The sequence below is a fragment of the Dendrobates tinctorius genome, unplaced genomic scaffold, assembly GCF_039654945.1.
Source record: "Dendrobates tinctorius isolate UK_male_01 unplaced genomic scaffold, ASM3965494v1 ptg000177l, whole genome shotgun sequence".
Classification (NCBI taxonomy): domain Eukaryota; kingdom Metazoa; phylum Chordata; class Amphibia; order Anura; family Dendrobatidae; genus Dendrobates; species Dendrobates tinctorius.
Genome location: NW_027361844.1, coordinates 2,605,574 through 2,622,956, shown reverse-complemented (window position 1 = coordinate 2,622,956; position 17,383 = coordinate 2,605,574). Strand labels below are relative to the sequence as shown.

The window sequence follows — 17,383 nt, the reverse complement described above, 5'->3', positions numbered from 1 at the left end:
TCAAGATGTCTCCTCTATAGAGAAAGTAGTAGCATGTATTAATCAGGTGTGATTCTGGCCCATTCTTCCACACAAACGCTCTTCAAATCCTGAAGGCTCTGTGGGCTCCTATGAACTCTGAGCTTTAGTTCCTTCCAAAAATTTTGGATTCAGGTGAGATGATTAGCTGGATCTTTCAAGCAGCTTTATTTTCTTTTTCTGAAACCAATTGAGAGTTTTTTTTTGGCTGTGTGTTTGGCATCATTGTCTTTTTGAAATATCCACCCTTGGTCCATCTTCATCATCCTGGTAGATGGCAGCAGATTATCGAGAATGTCTTGGTACATTTGTCCATTCATCCGTTCTTCAATTATATGATATTCTGGCTGCTGCATTCGCTCACATCCACCGTCCTTGCACAAACTTTTTGCACTCCATCAATATCAGCCCCTCTCTCTTCTCTCAGCATTCATCCTCTTTCCGCAATCCTATGTAAGAAGATGGATGGGACTGGTGGTGCCTCTCTTGGACCAACCTTTGCACTTGGCTGAAGGGGCGTGACAGAGATAAAAGGGGCTGTGCGCGGGAACAGGGCAGACTTGGTGGGAAGACAGAGTACGCAGCAGGAGACAGTTAACTCTCCGTGAGACGACTACTAAATACCGTCCTTCATTGCGGTATGCTGCCGCGCACCTCCCCTGACCGTGAGGGAATTGACTGCATGCCTTCACCTACCTCTGAGACTGAATTGACCGCGTGTGCCATTCCTCAGACTAACGTGGGCGTGTGGCCCACCCGTGAACAGCACTATCGGCCGGAGCCGGCTGACTTGCATCCCGCCTCCGCCATTGAACTCTGAAAAATTCTGGCGGGATTAGAGACTGCTTCGCGACCCACACATTGCTCCGTCTTTACAGGACCTCGCGCAAGGGAACCCGGGCACACCGCTTTCGGCGTCGACTATCTTCAGGACCAAGCCAGAGACTTCACATGCTTCCTTCAGCGCCACTGCGGAAGAACAATCCTGCATCGCCCTGAGAACTTCAGACTAATAAGTGTGCCACTTACCTAGCTAACTGTCTTGTTCTCCTGTTTTATGTGTTATGCCTTCACTCCTTTGTCACCAATACTCTCCCTGCGTGGAGTATCCCCTGTAATAAACCCCCCTTTAACTCTTGATCTGCCTCCTGCTCATCACTGCATCCCGTGTCCCTGCGATTTCTACACCTAAACTGCACAGATCCATTCACTTCCACCATACAACACAAGAGATGCTCACTCTCTCTATTCTACTTCACCTATTCGCAGGAGATATCTCTCCCAACCCCAGCCCTTTTTGTAATAGTAAGCTGAACCTCTCCCCTACAATGCACAGAAACCCTGCAAATCTCATTAATATTCCCTGCATGTCTCCTGTCTCTTTTAACTGTGTCCTTTGGAATGCACGCGCACCATGTAACAAACTCTCCTACATCCATGACTTCTTCTTTTCTGATTTTCTTAACCTTCTGGCTCTTACAGAAACCTGGATCCAGCAGTCAGACAGCAACACGACTGCTGCTCTCTCATATGATGGCCTAGATTTCTTAAATACCACGAGTTCTGACAACAGACCAGGTGGAGGTGTTGGTCTGCATCTATCAACCAAATGTACTTTTCAGGTTATCCCCCAAGTATCTTCACTAATCTTCCCTTCACCTGAGGTCTATGCTGTTAAACTCTCCAGACCCTTCTCCCTTCGAGTGATGGTTGTGTATCATCCTCCTAACCCCTCCCGTCAATTATTGGCGCTTTGCCACCTAGCTTCCACATTTTTTATGCTGTGACATCCCCACCCTCATCAAGGGAGACATTAACATCTCCATTGGTGACACCCTCTCCCTGTCTGCCACTCACCTTTTATCTCTAAATTCCTTATTCAGCCTTTCACAGCTTACTAACTCTCCTATGCGTGAAGACGGAAATACGCTGGACCAGCTCTTCACCCGACTCTGCTCAGTGCATGATTTTACTAATTTCCCTCTTCCCCTTTCTGACCAGAGCCTTTTTTCTTTCTTTGTCAAGAACTTTCACCCTCCTCAGGAGTCCCCACTTTCCACACTTATAGAAATATATGTGCCATTAACACCCAGAAACTTATGACGAATTTGCAGTCATTAGTAGCCCCAATCTCCTCCCTCTCATGTCCCTGACTCTCTGCTCTGCACTGAAACATTACAATGTGACACTGTCAAGTGCCCTGGATGAAGCTGCGCCTCCTACATATTGAACAACTCAGCCTCGGCACAGAAGGCGACAACCCTGGCACATGCTGCAAACACATTTCTTACAGCGGTGCTCCAGGTGCGCTGAATGTCTGTGGTGAAAATACAATTTGGCCGAAGATTTCATCCATTATAAATTTATGCTTAAAACATATAACTCTGCCTTTTCCTCTCTGAACAGATGTATTTCAACACTCTCATTACCTCACTATCCAAGAATCCTAAACGTCTCTTTGACACTTTTCATTCCCTCCTCAGTCCAAGAGTAAAGGCCTTGACCACTGACCTCTGCGCTGGCGATCTAGCCATTTGTTTCAAAGAAAACGTTGATCATATCAGACAGGAAATTCTCTCCCAATCCCTTCATATCATGCACTGTACTCCCTCCCCCATTGCATCTAGCTCACTTTCTGTCTTTGAACAAGTCACGGAAGAAGGGATCAGGCTCCTTGCATCTTCTTACCCTACTACTTGTGCCACAGACCCTATTCACTTACATCTCCTCCAGCCCATTTCCCCAGCTATCACAACTCACCTTACAAAAATATTCAACCTCTCTCTCATCTGGTATCGTTCCCTCATCACTTAAACACACCAGCATACATCCATTGCTTAAAAAAGCATTCCTTGACCATAACTGAGCTGCTAACTATAGACCTGTCTCTAATCTTCCCTTCATCTCTAAACTCCTGGAACATTTGGTCCACTCTTGTCTAATCCACTATCTCTCAGATAACTCTCTTCATGACCCTCTACAATTCAGTTTCCACTCTTTACACTCTACTGAAACTGCCCTCACTAAAGTTTCTAATGATCTACTAACAGCTAAATCTAATGGTCACTACTCCATGCTGATTATCTTGATTCTCTTGGCAGCATTGGACACTGTGGATCACCAGTTCCTCATCACTATGTTATGCTCTATTGGCCTCAAGGACACTGTTCTCTCCAGATTCTCCTCCTACCTCTCTGACAGCTCCTTCACTGTGTGTTTTGCTGGCTCTTGTTACTCTCCTTTCCACTTACTATCGTGGTTCCTCAAGAATCAGTCCTAGGCCCTCTCCTCTTCTCATTGTATACTGACCTTGTTGGACAAATGATCAGTAGCTTTGGTTTTCAGTACCATCTCTATGCTGATGACACCCAATTATACACATCGCCTCATGACATCACCCCTGCATTACTACAAAACACCAGTGATTGTCTTACTGCTGTCTCTAACATCATGTCCTCTATCGATATTAAACTGAACCTTTCAAAAACTGAACTCCTTGTGTTTCCTCCCTCCACTAACCTGCCTATGCCTGATATTGCTATTTCCGTGTGTGGTTCTACCATTACTCCCCAGCAACATGCCCGCTGTCTTGGGGTCATACTTGATTCAGATCTTTCATTCACTCCCTACATCGATCATTCGCTTACTCATGTCATCTACACCTCAGAAACATTACTAAAATGCGACCTTTTCTTTCTTTCGACTCTGACTGTTGCTCTCATTCATTCTCATCTGGATTATTGCAACTCTCTACTGATTGGTCTCCCTCTTACTAAACTCTCCCCTCTCCAATCTGTCCTGAATGCAGCAGCCAGGATCATATTCCTTGCTAACCATTATACTGATGCCTCTATTCTGTGCCAGTCGTTGCACTGGTTACCCATCCACTACAAAGGGCAGCATGGTGGCTCAGTGGTTAGTACCACAGCCTTGCATCGCTGGGGTCTAGGGTTCAAATCCCACCAAGGACAACATCTGTAAGGAGTTTGTATGTTTTCTCCGTGTTTGCATGGGTTTAATCTGGGTTCTCTGGTTTCCTCCCACACTCCAAAGAAATACTGATAGGGAATTTAGATTGTGAGCCCCATTGGGGACAGTGATGATATTGTATGTAAAGCGCAGTGGAATATGATAAAGCTATATAAGCAAAGCATAATAAATACAAAATTCAATATAAACTTATCACTTTCACCCACAGAATTACTGGTATTTTTATCTAAATTCTTTAAATCCCTTTCCACCAAGGATTGGAACAGGGAATAGGGCTAGACGGCTTTGTTCAAACGATGATCTTTTTCTGCAGGAAAGTAGAATCATCACCAGACGTTTAAAAGAAAGAGGTTGCAATTATCATAATATTAACAATGCTTTTCATAAAGTTTCTAGCAAATCCCGTTTTTCCAAATTGAGCAATAATCATGAAGTTATTTCAGACAATACAGTAGTTACATTCTCGACTCCTTTTAGTCCTCAATTCAATCAGATTAAGGAGAACGTTAAAAAATATTTGCCAGTGATAAATCAAGATGATAAACTGAGACAAATTATACAATCTGGTTGCCGATATGTTGCGTGCAGAGGTACCAGCTTGGGCAATTATCTGTCTCCCAGTTTGTTAAAATCTAGCCCGAGTTCATGGCTGAGAACTACAAGTTTTTTCAAATGTGTGTCTTCTAGGTGTAATGTCTGTATTCATGCTATTGACAAAACAAAATCCATTTTTTCATATAATGGTTTTGCACAAAACATTGTTTCTTTTATGATCTGTGACACCCAATATGTCATTTATTGTATTTGTTGCACAGAGTGCAAAATTCAATGCATTGGCTGCACCATTCGAAAAGTAAAAAAAAAGGATAGCAGAACATTTAAGGAACATTGAATTAAATAACACAGCCTATTTGTCATTTTGTCAGAACACACCAGGGCAATATTAGCTCATTTGCATTCTATGCTTTAGAAAGGGTTAATAACCCTGAACGTGGAGGAGACAAACAAAAATTGTAAAATATATGAGAAGCTTTTTGGATTTTAAAGCTTGATACAAAATTCCCAAATGGCATGAATTTTCGTAATGTTTTATTTAATATTTATTGAATTACAGCATTTGTATTTGATTTTCGTAATTTTGTGTGTATACTCCTTTAGGTAGCCACTCCTGTTTGCTGATTGTTCGTACATTTCGATTGGTTCATGACCCCTATATAATCTTGGTGTATTTATTTTTAATATGCCTATGACTAAGGGTGCTTTCAGCCCACCAGAAACGAGTCAGTTGTTTCACTCTTTTAATATGGCTCAATTGCCGAATAACGTTTTTTGCATATTTTTATACATGGGATGGTGTGCCGTTTTCCTCCTTCTCATATGTTCTTATAACTTCCATATTATGACCCCAACAGTGCTCTTTTGAAACTTCAGTAGTTTAAAAATTCTTCTGTCAAATTTATGTCAATAGCACATTTAAGAAATTACTGAAGATAATAAGGTTTTAATAACTCATAAGACACATTAAATCTAATACCTAAATTTTTTTTTATTTCAATTCTTTTAAAATCAACACGGCAAACATGTAAATATTTTACGCCTTCAACCAGCAAGGTTGTGTAACACTAATGATAGTAGTAAAGATTACCAAAACTACCTTGAGTGTCCCTAATGTACCCTAATACACCCCTTCCTAGCTGCAGAGGTTGACACCCTAACTTCAACGCAAAGTGGCGCCCTCGCTCACCGTCAGCTCACCCTAGATCTTCCCTAGAAGACCCTAGCTAACAAAACATAGCCAATACCTTAGGAGATTAGACAATTACTACAGTAGCAACCAGTGCTCAACTTAATGCCGCGGTATCAGGAAAGAGTAAAGGAAGGGTGTGGGTAGTAGAGGTCAAGACAATGAACCCAAATAGGGTACCCTCAATTGGGGTTACCCATGCAAAGTGGACCCTGGAGAACCTGTACACTCAATATCAACTAAATAACAGAATATACAGTGGGTACGGAAAGTATTCAGACCCCTTTAAATGTTTCACTTAATAATGACACAGGGGATTTCAGAAACTGTCAAAGCAAAATCAGTTTACCTATTGCAGAGATGGCGGTTTCTTATAAGAACGAATTGTAGAAACAAATGTCGATAGTCCAGCCAACTCGGATAAAAACTTCTTCACTGTTGTATTTTACTAGCATTTTCAAACATCAGCAGGGGCGTAGCTAGGGCTTCAGCTTGGGGGGGCGGGGGAAGGACGAAAAATCTGAGTGGCCCCTTACTACAGCTACGTGGTGCACCCTAATTGTGAGTATAGGGGAACATCAGCAGATGACCGTGCTAAGATTGAAAATAAATCTATATACAAAAACTAACACTGATTTGATTACTATATGGATACCATATAGCGGTAGATTCCAGTCCTGCAGACCATATAAGTGATCACAGCACAGCTCCAGATAGTGACTTACTGATGATGTTCTTTCTGATCGAGTCGTTCACTTTCCCCGTCTTTTCCATCTGGCCCAGACCAACGCAACATCTGCAGCCAGGACTCGGCTGCAGAGATTACAACAGTCACATCTGACTTCTCACATTTCCAGCATCGTCCCATCTATGCCCAATCTGTGCAAGCTACTCATTCTGCTGATACCCCAATACTGAGCCACTGCTGGCATATGTGTCCCTATTACTGCACCTAATGTGCGGTACAATAACCATGCTCCTCTTACCGCCCCACATAATACTGCCCCCACAGTGCTCCTTACATAGTAATAATGCCACCTTTGTGCTCTCTAGATAGTAATATCCCCTCTAAAAATATTAAAGCCCTGTGTTAGTGCCCTACACATTTTGTCCCTAAAAAGTAATAATACTCCATATGCAACTTTGGTCACACTACTTTGAGCGCCCCTCATGCAGCAGGTGCTCCCTGTCATGATTTGGCAGTTTGCAGTGAGATAATTTATTCCAAGCCGTAATTAACTTTATAATAATAAATTGCTTATCATTAAATTGTAAGCACCACTCCAGCGGGTTTTTTTTCTTTCACTGCTGTAGTGATGCTTTAAGAGCAAGTCCCCTGCCCCGGTCATATACTCATCCTCGTATTCACTGTGTTTTGGCACTGCTCCAGTCCCGCGGCTCAAACTTGTGACTGCAGCTTCTGACTGGCGAGAAGATAGAAGATACCTAACAAGCGCTCGATGTAAGTCTATGAAAGACAGAAAGAGGCGAGAATGAGGCTTCCATAGACTCACATGGGCACTGCATTCAGGGATCTTATATCAATTTATTATTATATAACAAATCTCCAAAACATAATAAATAACTTACTAATGGGTAATTACCATGCTTCATAAAAAGAGCAAGATTGCATAACAGCAGCGACTCCCTAATAAATGCTAGCAAAAACGGAGAAAAATAGTCTATGCTAATTTACAAAAATATCAAATTTTATTAGTCATAGAAAAATGACAAAATGCAAATACATGCAAAAAGACAACACTAATTGAATGAGCAGACTGTGTGAAAAGAGGGTACATACACAATAGAAGTGACCAAAATATCCTGAAATGTAGCTAAAGTGAGCTGCTATCACAATGGGCACATGCGGGACAAAGTAATGCTGCCTCTGTACTCAAAAAATCTCACATATACTTGGATAGTCCCAAAAGTAACAATCATGATGTTTTATCTAAGTGTTCAGGGCTCTCCCAAATGTAGTCCAGATGAAAATAATAAGAGTACATCAGCCAAAAATTATCACATGTGTTAAGAGAGCACCGGACACTGAGACACCTCATGGAACTAGGACATCACAATTAACTGTGAAAAAGATTGGCAGCACAGTTGGAATAGTTCAATCAGCAATGGTACATCATAAGTAAATAATTACCCGTCATGTTTCCAAATGTGAGCGCAGGAGAAACAGACCAGGTCTGTTTCTCCTGCGCTCACATTTGGAAACATGACGGGTAATTATTTACTTATGATGTACCATTGCTGATTGAACTATTCCAACTGTGCTGCCAATCTTTTTCACAGTTAATTGTGATGTCCTAGTTCCATGAGGTGTCTCAGTGTCCGGTGCTCTCTTAACACATGTGATAATTTTTGGCTGATGTACTCTTATTATTTTCATCTGGACTACATTTGGGAGAGCCCTGAACACTTAGATATAACATCATGATTGTTACTTTTGGGACTATCCAAGTATATGTGAGATTTTTTGAGTACAGAGGCAGCATTACTTTGTCCCGCATGTGCCCATTGTGATAGCAGCTCACTTTAGCTACATTTCAGGATATTTTGGTCACTTCTATTGTGTATGTACCCTCTTTTCACACAGTCTGCTCATTCAATTAGTGTTGTCTTTTTGCATGTATTTGCATTTTGTCATTTTTCTATGACTAATAAAATTTGATATTTTTGTAAATTAGCATAGACTCTATTTTTCTCCGTTTTTGCTACAATTTATTATTATAAAGTTAATTACGGCTTGGAATAAATGTCAGTAGTCACTTTATGTGACTCCAGATTGCACTGAGGAGAGGCTTCCATCGGGCCACTCTGCCATAAAGGCCCGAATGGTGGAGGGCTGCAGTGATAGTTGACTTTGCGGAACTTTCTCCCTTCTCCCTACTGCATCTGTGGAGCTCAGCCACAGTGATCTTAGGGCTCTTCTTTACATCTCTCACCAAGGCTCTTCTCTCATGATTTCTCAGTTTGGTTGGACGGCCAGGTGTAGGAAGGCTTCTGGTGGTCCCATACTTCTTCCATTTAAGGATTATGGAGGCCGCTGTGCTCTTAGGAACCTTGAGTACTGCAGAAATTATTTTGTGACCTTGGCCAGATCTGTGCCTTGCCACAATTCTGTCTCTGAGCTCCTTGGCCAGTTCCTTTGACCTCATGATTCTCATTTGGTCTGACATGCACTGTGACCTGTGAGGTCTTATATAGACAGGTGTGTGCCTTTACAAATCAAGTCCTATCAGTTTAATTAAACACAGCTGGACTCCAAAGAAGGAGTAGAATCAACTCAAAGAGGATCACAAGGACATCGACATCATGTGACTTAAATATGAGTGTCTGAGCAAAGGGTCTGAATACTTATGACCATGTGGTATTTCAGTTTTTCTTTTTTTAATAAATTTGCAAAAATTTCTACATTTCTATTTTTTTCAGTCAAGATGGGGTGCAGAGTGTACATTAATGAGAAAAAATGAACTTTTTTGAATTTACCAAATGACTGCAATGAAACACAGAGTGAAAAATTTAAAGGGGTCTGAATACTTTCTGTACCCATTCAAAACAGGTTGCTGGAAATTTTTTGTTTGATTACCACAGCCGCTTTTTCCGAGTATCATCTTGGAGAATATCAGTGTTCATTTTTGTATATAGATTTATTTTCAATCACAGCGCGGTCATCTGCTGATGGTCCTCTATACTCACAATCAATTAGGGTATGCCACTTAGCTGTAGTCAGGATTACCAGGTAAGGGCTCATACTCACTTGCCAGAGACTCGCACGATTCTCGTGAGAGTCTCTCGCATGAAAACCCGGCACTTCCGCACTGGGACTGGAGCGTGCGACTGCATAGAAATACAGTACATGCCTCCGCACACGCCGGTCCAAGTCCAGACGGCAGTGCCGGGGTTTCATGCAAGAGACTCGCACGAAAATCGTGCGAGTCTCTCGCAAGTGGGTATGAGCCCTTAGAGGCCCACTAAGATTTTTCACCCCCCTATGCTGAAGCCCTAGCTATGCCTCTGCCAGTGCTACTATTACTACTACTACTTGGAATTAATTTAGATATCAGTGAACATTATTAACTTAAATAATAGTAAAACAGAAGTGGATTGTACTGTAACTGTATAGTGGATTGTATTCTTACTATGTGCCAGCAGCGTGGCTTCTGCCAGGAGGAAGTCAGCTGAATGTAATATTGTGAAATGTAATAAAATGTAATCACATTATCGAGTCATGTGCTTTGCGAGGTTTTGGTATCTCTGCAGATGCAGAAAGTTCAAAATGAATGAGTCTTTGCTTTCTATTGCATGTGTAGTGAATGGGATCCATTGAGATGTGGATGTCATGTGAAGGATCTGTCCTTTGTTTTGATATTTTTTTTGTCCAGAAGAGAGGAGCAGAAACGCCAATGCAGATATGGAATCTTCACACACTACATTGCAGCCATATAAAAGGATACATTTTCTTCTGAGGTATGGTAGCAACATTTGCTCTGGATCTGCTTTCTCTTCAATTATCTGTAGTGAAAAAAAAAGACTTGAAAAGTTGGCTACATTAGAAAAAGTCACTCCAAATGTAAAAATAGATACAAATAATTCAAGATATGGAGCAACTGAGAAAAAAGTAGCAATCCAGAAATTCCAAAATGAAAGGGATTTATTTATCTGTTACAATGCAGAGACTTTGGGGAAATGAAGCTAAAGGCCCCTTTACATTTAGCGATGCAGAAGCGATCCCGACCACGATACGACCCGGTCAGAATCGCTGGTGCATCGTTAAATGGTCGCTAGTGAGCTGCCACACAGGCAGATCTCACAGCGATGCAGCAGCGATACAGCGGACATTACTTACCTTTCAGCCGAGGCGATCCTGACGTCCTCCCACCCGCGTCCACGCGTCGCTCGTCGGCGCCAGCAGGAAGCCCAGCAGGAAGCGCCCGACAAGAAATGGAGCTGCGCGATCTCGCGCGATCAGCGACAGACAGCGGGGGAGCCGGTCGGAGGTAAGGATCTCACATAGCGATATCGCTAGCGATATCGCTGCTGCCTCACCAAATCGGTGATGCTTTAGCGATATTGCTAGCGATATCGCTATGTGTAAAACCCCCTTTACAGTGCAGCCCTCCTTTTCTGTTTTATCTAGAATAGCTCTTGGGTAAAAAGTAGTAATAGGATAATGAAGAAAAACAGGTCTCCTGCGCTGCTTGTACGGATCCAATCAAGAATTCAGATAAATGTTATTGGATTACTTAGAAGTGGTTGTGATGCTGTTTATTTTCTACACATTTCCGTTTGTCTGAATTACTGACTGGATCTATGCCAGCGCAGGAGACCCATTTTCCTTCACTGACCTGCTGCAACATTGGATTTTCAACCCAAAGTACTGCAGCAGCTGGGATTTCATTCATCTATGCCTATTTAGTGTTGTGTCTCGCACAACTTAACGATGTGAACAAAACTGCAGGTGACAATATTGTTATCCAGATAAAACCCTATTCTTAGTTACCTCTCTAAAAATAAATAATAGATCTTAATAATTTTACTTAAAATCCATAGATCAAAACTTTAAGCTTTATCCCATATAATTAAAAGATCCACATGATAGAGGAAGATAAAACACACCCTGATGTGGTTCTGGCATTAATATCATCCTTAGTCATGGGAAAACATATTTAAAAGAAATATTTCCAATCATAGGGAACATATGTCATAATCAGTTCAATTATGAGTGCAAGTTAATCATCATTATTCTAAAATATATAACCATAGTGTTATGAAAGTGTAGAAACTCACTCGGGAAAATAGGTAACACACTAAAAACTGCAACTGACCCTGCCAGTTCCTGTACAGACTAGATATCCTAACTCCACAGTCCTTAGTGGTTCCTGCATGAGCAGAAAAAGCCCTAACCACAGATTAGACGATGGCAACTCAGACTTATGCTGCATGAAAGGCCGTCAAGCTTTTCACGTTCCTCCTAAAAAATAGGAGGAAGAGCAGAGTGCAAATTACCCACAGTAGGGAAAGTGTGCTGAAATAGAAAGAGATTCCAGAGTGAGTAAAAAAACCCCACAAAATGCAAACTAAAGCATTAAGAATGTACTGTTAGAGAATATTCCAACTACATCCTAATCAGAAATAGAAGATAAGTGCAGGGTAAACAACATAAACAACAGAAAGATAAACCCTAGCTGCACGTTCACTGCTTGGCTTAAACTACAACAGTATGGCTGGACATCGAAATGAGACTATCACCAGCAGGAAATACCAGAAGGTGGAAAGTATATAAAGTTGCATCCGAAAAGAGATAGGACAGACAAATGAGTAAATAAAAATACCTGATGCCCTAAAAAGATTGAAGCAAGAATAACAGCTACTAAACACTCAGAGAGAAGTTGTATCTGCTGTGGCTCAAGAGACAAGGAAGCTGACCACAAAGCCCAGGTTCAAGGGTTTGAACCCAGGTGCATTTTCAATAGTATCATTCCTATAGCTAATTCCTCCAGGCTGTTTGGCATACAATATAAAATGCCTCTTTTAGAGTTTCTTTTGCCAACCTCCCCACCAGTCTTTGAGCTTAACTTTTGCAATACTGAAAAAGTTGAGACTATCAGTATTACCATTATGTATGACCAAAAGGTGGTTAGCTGCACCCAAATACAATCTGTTTTTGTTGTTAACATTCTATAGATGTTCCGCTATCCTTGTCTTTAATTTTCGACTTGTACAACCTAGGAATTTCATACTATAACTGTTACAATCAGTGCAATACATATCATGTGTATTGCAGGTAATCAAATAATATTTTCTCTAATGGTCATCAATTTTTTTTTTTTTTTTCTTCACATCAACACATATTAAGGGTATGTGCACATGTTGCGGATTCTGCTGTGGAATTTTCCATGCAGATTTTGCTAAATCCGCAGGTAAAATGACCTGTGTTTTACCTGCGGATTTAGTGCAGATTTACTGCAGATTCTCTGCAATTATTGTGCGGATTTCCCCTGCATTTTCACACCTGCGGATTCCTATAATGGAGCAGATGTCAAAACGCTGCGGATCTGCACAAAAGAAGTGACATGCTGCAGTTTAGAATCTGCACCAACTCTACGCGGAAAAATCCGCAGCATGTGTACAGCGTTTTTTTTACATAAGCTAAAATGATAGTGTACATCACTTGCAGATCTACTGCGGATCCGCAAGGCCAAATCTGTGGCGATTCCGCAGCAGAGTCCGCAACATGTGCAATACCCTAAAGGAGTTGTCCACTACTAGGACAAGCACTTCTCAGTCTGAATGTTTGACCCCATGAAAATAAAAACACCTATACTCACCTCCCTTGCTGGCAATGTTCCAGTGGTGTCGGCACTTGTATTCCCAGGGCTCACGTGAGGTTGTTATTATGACACGTGAGCCCTGCACCAAATCAGTGCTGGCGTTACTGTCCTTGCCTTTGGATGTATAAGTAATCAAGAGGAAGTGAGCGTCCAACCGTAGCTCTGACTTCCTCGTGATTACTTTTTCCTCAGAAGGCAAGGACAGTTACGCCAGCACTATGTATCTGTATATTGCTATGGCATCAAATGTGTAATACTGACTCATGAGCAATTAAAATTCATAAGATCAGCTGTGGGCATATCACCGAGTCTTTCCCATGTCTCAGACAGTCCATTACATTACATGAGTGGAGATGCAGAGCCGTTTTCACGACCCAGCCTATTTTGACCTTAATGACCAGGCCATTTTTTGCAGTTCTGACCAGTGTCCCTCTATGAGGTAATAACTCAGGAACGCTTCAATGGATCCTAACGTTTCTGAGACTGTTTTTTCATGACATATTGGGCTTCATGTTAGGCCGGGGTCACACTGGCGAGGAATATGGACGAGTGAGAGGCGTTAAAAGCACGCATTACACACGGACAAATTATTCTCTATGGGTTTGCTCCCAACAGCCGTATATTTCTCGGGCGTATTCTACGGTCCGTGCCAATCGCAGCATGCTGCAATTGTCAGCGTACTACGCCCGTAATACGCCAATGCAAGTCTATGGGTGGGCAAAAAATACGGATTACACATGGACCACACATGTGACTTGCGAGAAATACGCACCCGGTGTCTTTTAGAAAAGCCGGCAATTCAGTGCGCTATACAGTAAAATCACACTGACAGGTTTAATAAAGAAAGAAAAGAATAGATATAGACACATAGAATATATATATATATATATATACATACATGTCATTGTGACACATATATATATATATATATATATATATATATATATATATATATATATTATATTTCACAGAGTTCTTCATAGCAGAATAGCCGCTAATTCAATTGCCGGCTTTTGTCAAATCATTCCCCAACCTGACATGAAATGACACATGGTTTGCATACAGTAAACCATTTCATTTCATGTTTTTTTTCTGTCTTTCATTAGTAATTAGATGAGGGTTGATGTGTAAAATGTGGGAGGTGTAGGTGTTAATTTAAGGGGTTAATTCGTTGTAAAAAAATGTGTGGGCTCCCGCATTGACATATTACCGTGGGAGCCCACACATTTTTTTTACAACGAATTAACCCCTTAAATTAACACCTACACCTCCCAAATTTTACACATCAACCCTCATCTAATTACTAATGAAAGACATACAAAACAAAACATGAAATGAAATGGATTACTGTATGTAAGCCATGTGTCATTTCATGTCAGTTGGGGAATGATTTGACAAAAGCCGGCAATTGAATTAGCGGCTATTCTGCTATAAAGAACTCTGTGAAATATAAATATATATATATGTGTCTCAATGACATGCATATATACACTCACTGGCCACTTTATTAGGTACACCATGCTAGTAAGGGGTTGGACCCCCTTTTGCCTTCAGAACTGCCTCAATTCTTCGTGGCAGAGATTCAACAAGGTGCTGGAAGCATTCCTCAGAGATTTTGGACCATATTGACATGATGGCATCACACAGTTGGCGCAGATTTGTCGGCTGCACATCCCTGATGCGAATCTCCCGTTCCACCACATCCCAAAGATGCTCTATTGGATTGAGATCTGGTGACTGAGGAGGCCATTTGAGTACAGTAAACTCATTGTCATGTTCAAGAAACCAATCTGAGATGATTCGAGCTTTATGACATGGCGCATTATCCTGCTGAAAGTAGCCATCAGATGTTGGGTACATTGTGGTCATAAAGGGATGGACATGGTCAGCAACAATACTCAGGTAGGCTGTGGCGTTGCAACGATGCTCAATTGGTACCAAGGGGCCCAAAGAGTGCCCAGAAAAAATTCCCCACACCATGACACCACCACCACCAGCCTGAACCGTTGATACAAGGCAGGATGGATCCATGCTTTCATGTTGTTTACGCCAAATTCTGACCCTACCATCCGAATGTCGCAGCAGAAATCGAGACTCATCAGACCAGGCAACGTTTTTCCAATCTTCTACTGTCCAATTTCGATGAGCTTGTGCAAATTGTAGCCTCAGTTTCCTGTTCTTAGCTGAGAGGAGTGGTACCCAGTGTGGTCTTCTGCTGCTGTAGCCCATCTGCCTCAAAGTTCGACGCACTGTGCGTTCAGAGATGCTCTTCTGCCTACCTTGGTTGTAACGGGTGGCAATTTGAGTCACTGTTGCCTTTCTATCAGCTCGAACCAGTCTGCCCATTCTCCTCTGACCTCTGGCATCAACATGGCATTTCCGGCCACAGAACTGCCGCTCACTGGATTTTTTTTCTTTTTCGGACCATTCTCTGTAAACCCTAGAGATGGTTGTGCGTGAAAATCCCAGTAGATCAGCAGTTTCTGAAATTCTCAGACCAGCCCTTCTGGCACCAACAATCATGCCACGTTCAAAGGCACTCAAATCACCTTTCTTCCCCATACTGATGCTCGGTTTGAACTGCAGGAGATTGTCTTGACCATGTCTACATGCCTAAATGCACTGAGTTGCCGCCATGTGATTGGCTGATTAGAAATTAAGTCTTAACACACAGTTGGACAGGTGTACCTAATAAAGTGGCCAGTGAGTGTATATATATATATATATATATATATATATATATATATTCTATGTGTCTATATCTATTATTTCGTTTGTGTTATAAAACCTGTCATAGGGCTCCATTGTATGTCCATTTTGCAAGCCGGCAAGAAAATCTCAGCATACGGATGCCATACGGATTACATACGGATGCAGACATGCGCAAAATATGCGACCACACCTTGCTTACGGATGACATACGGATCACTATTTAGGCGTCATTCATCCGTATTACGCCTGTAAACTATGGACCTTATTTTGCATCGGTTAGTGTGACCCCGGCCTTAGTGGTAAATTTAGGTTGATAATTTTTGCGTTTTTTTGTGAAAAAATTGGAAATTTGGCGAAAATTTTGAAAACTTTGCGATTTTTAAATTTTGAATTTTTATTCTGTTAAACCAGAGAGTTATGTGACACAAAGTAGTTAATAAATAACATTTTCCACATTTCTACTTTACATCAGCACAATTTTGGAAACAAAATTATTTTTTTTAGGAAGTTATAAGGGTTAAAAGTTGACCAGCGATTTCTCATTTTTACCCAAAATTTACAAAACCATTTTTTTTAGCGACCACCTCACATTTGAAGTCAGTTTGAGGGGTCTATATGGCAGAAAAAGCCCAAAAGTGACACCATTCTAAAAACTGCACCCCTCAAGCTGATCAAATCCACATTCAAGAAGTTTATTAACCTTTCAGGTGTTTCACAGCAGGAGAAGCAACATGAAAGGAAAAAATGAACATTTAACTTTTTAGTCACAAAAATGATCTTTTAGCAACAATTTTTTATTTTCCCAAAGGCAAAAGGAGAAGGTGGACCCCAAAAGTTGTTGTCCAATTTGTCCTGAGTACGCTGAAGCCCCATATATGGGGGGAACCACTGTTTGGGCGCACAGCAGGGCTCGGAAGGGAAGGAGCGCCATTTGACTTTTTGAATGGAAAATTATCTCCAATCGTTAGCAGACACCATGTCGTGTTTGGAGAGCCCCTGTGTGCCTAAACATTGGAGCTCCCCCACAAGTGACCCCATTTTAGAAAATAGACCCCCCAACGAACTTATCTAGATGCATAGTGAGCACTTTGAACCCCCAGGAGCTTCATAAATTGATCCGTAAATATGAAAAAGTACTTTTCTTTTCAAAAAATGTTCTTTTATCTTTCATTTTTTCATTTTCACATGGGCAATAGGATAAAATGGATCCTAAAATTTGTTGGGCAATTTCTCCTGAGTACACCAATACCTCATATGTAGTCATAAACCACTGTTTGGGGTCACGGCAGGGCTTGGAAAGGAAGGAGCGCCATTTGACTTTTTGAATGGAAAATTAGCTCCAATCGTTAGCGGACACCATGTCGCGTTTGGAGAGCCCCTGTGTGCCTAAACATTGGACCTCCCCCACAATTGACAACATTTTGGAAACTAGACCCCCCAAGGAATTTGTCTAGATGTGTGGTGAGCACTTTGAACCCCCAAGTGCTTCACAGAAGTTTATAATGCAGAGACGTGAAAATAAAATATTTTTTTCCTCAAAAATGATTTTTAGCCCGCATTTTTATATTTTCACAAG

At 41.4% G+C, this 17,383-nt stretch overlaps 1 protein-coding gene across 2 annotated transcripts in view; it reads right to left on the bottom strand.

Moving 5' to 3' along the window:
• The window catches only part of LOC141054221 (aldehyde oxidase 1-like), a 295,390-nt gene that overhangs the window by 253,946 nt on the left and 24,061 nt on the right, over nucleotides 1-17,383 (bottom strand). For both annotated transcript variants that reach the window (XM_073551452.1, XM_073551453.1), the window contains exon 2: nucleotides 10,219-10,276. In XM_073551452.1, the coding sequence (XP_073407553.1) occupies nucleotides 10,219-10,276 (58 nt within the window). The remainder of the gene's footprint in view (nucleotides 1-10,218; nucleotides 10,277-17,383) is intronic.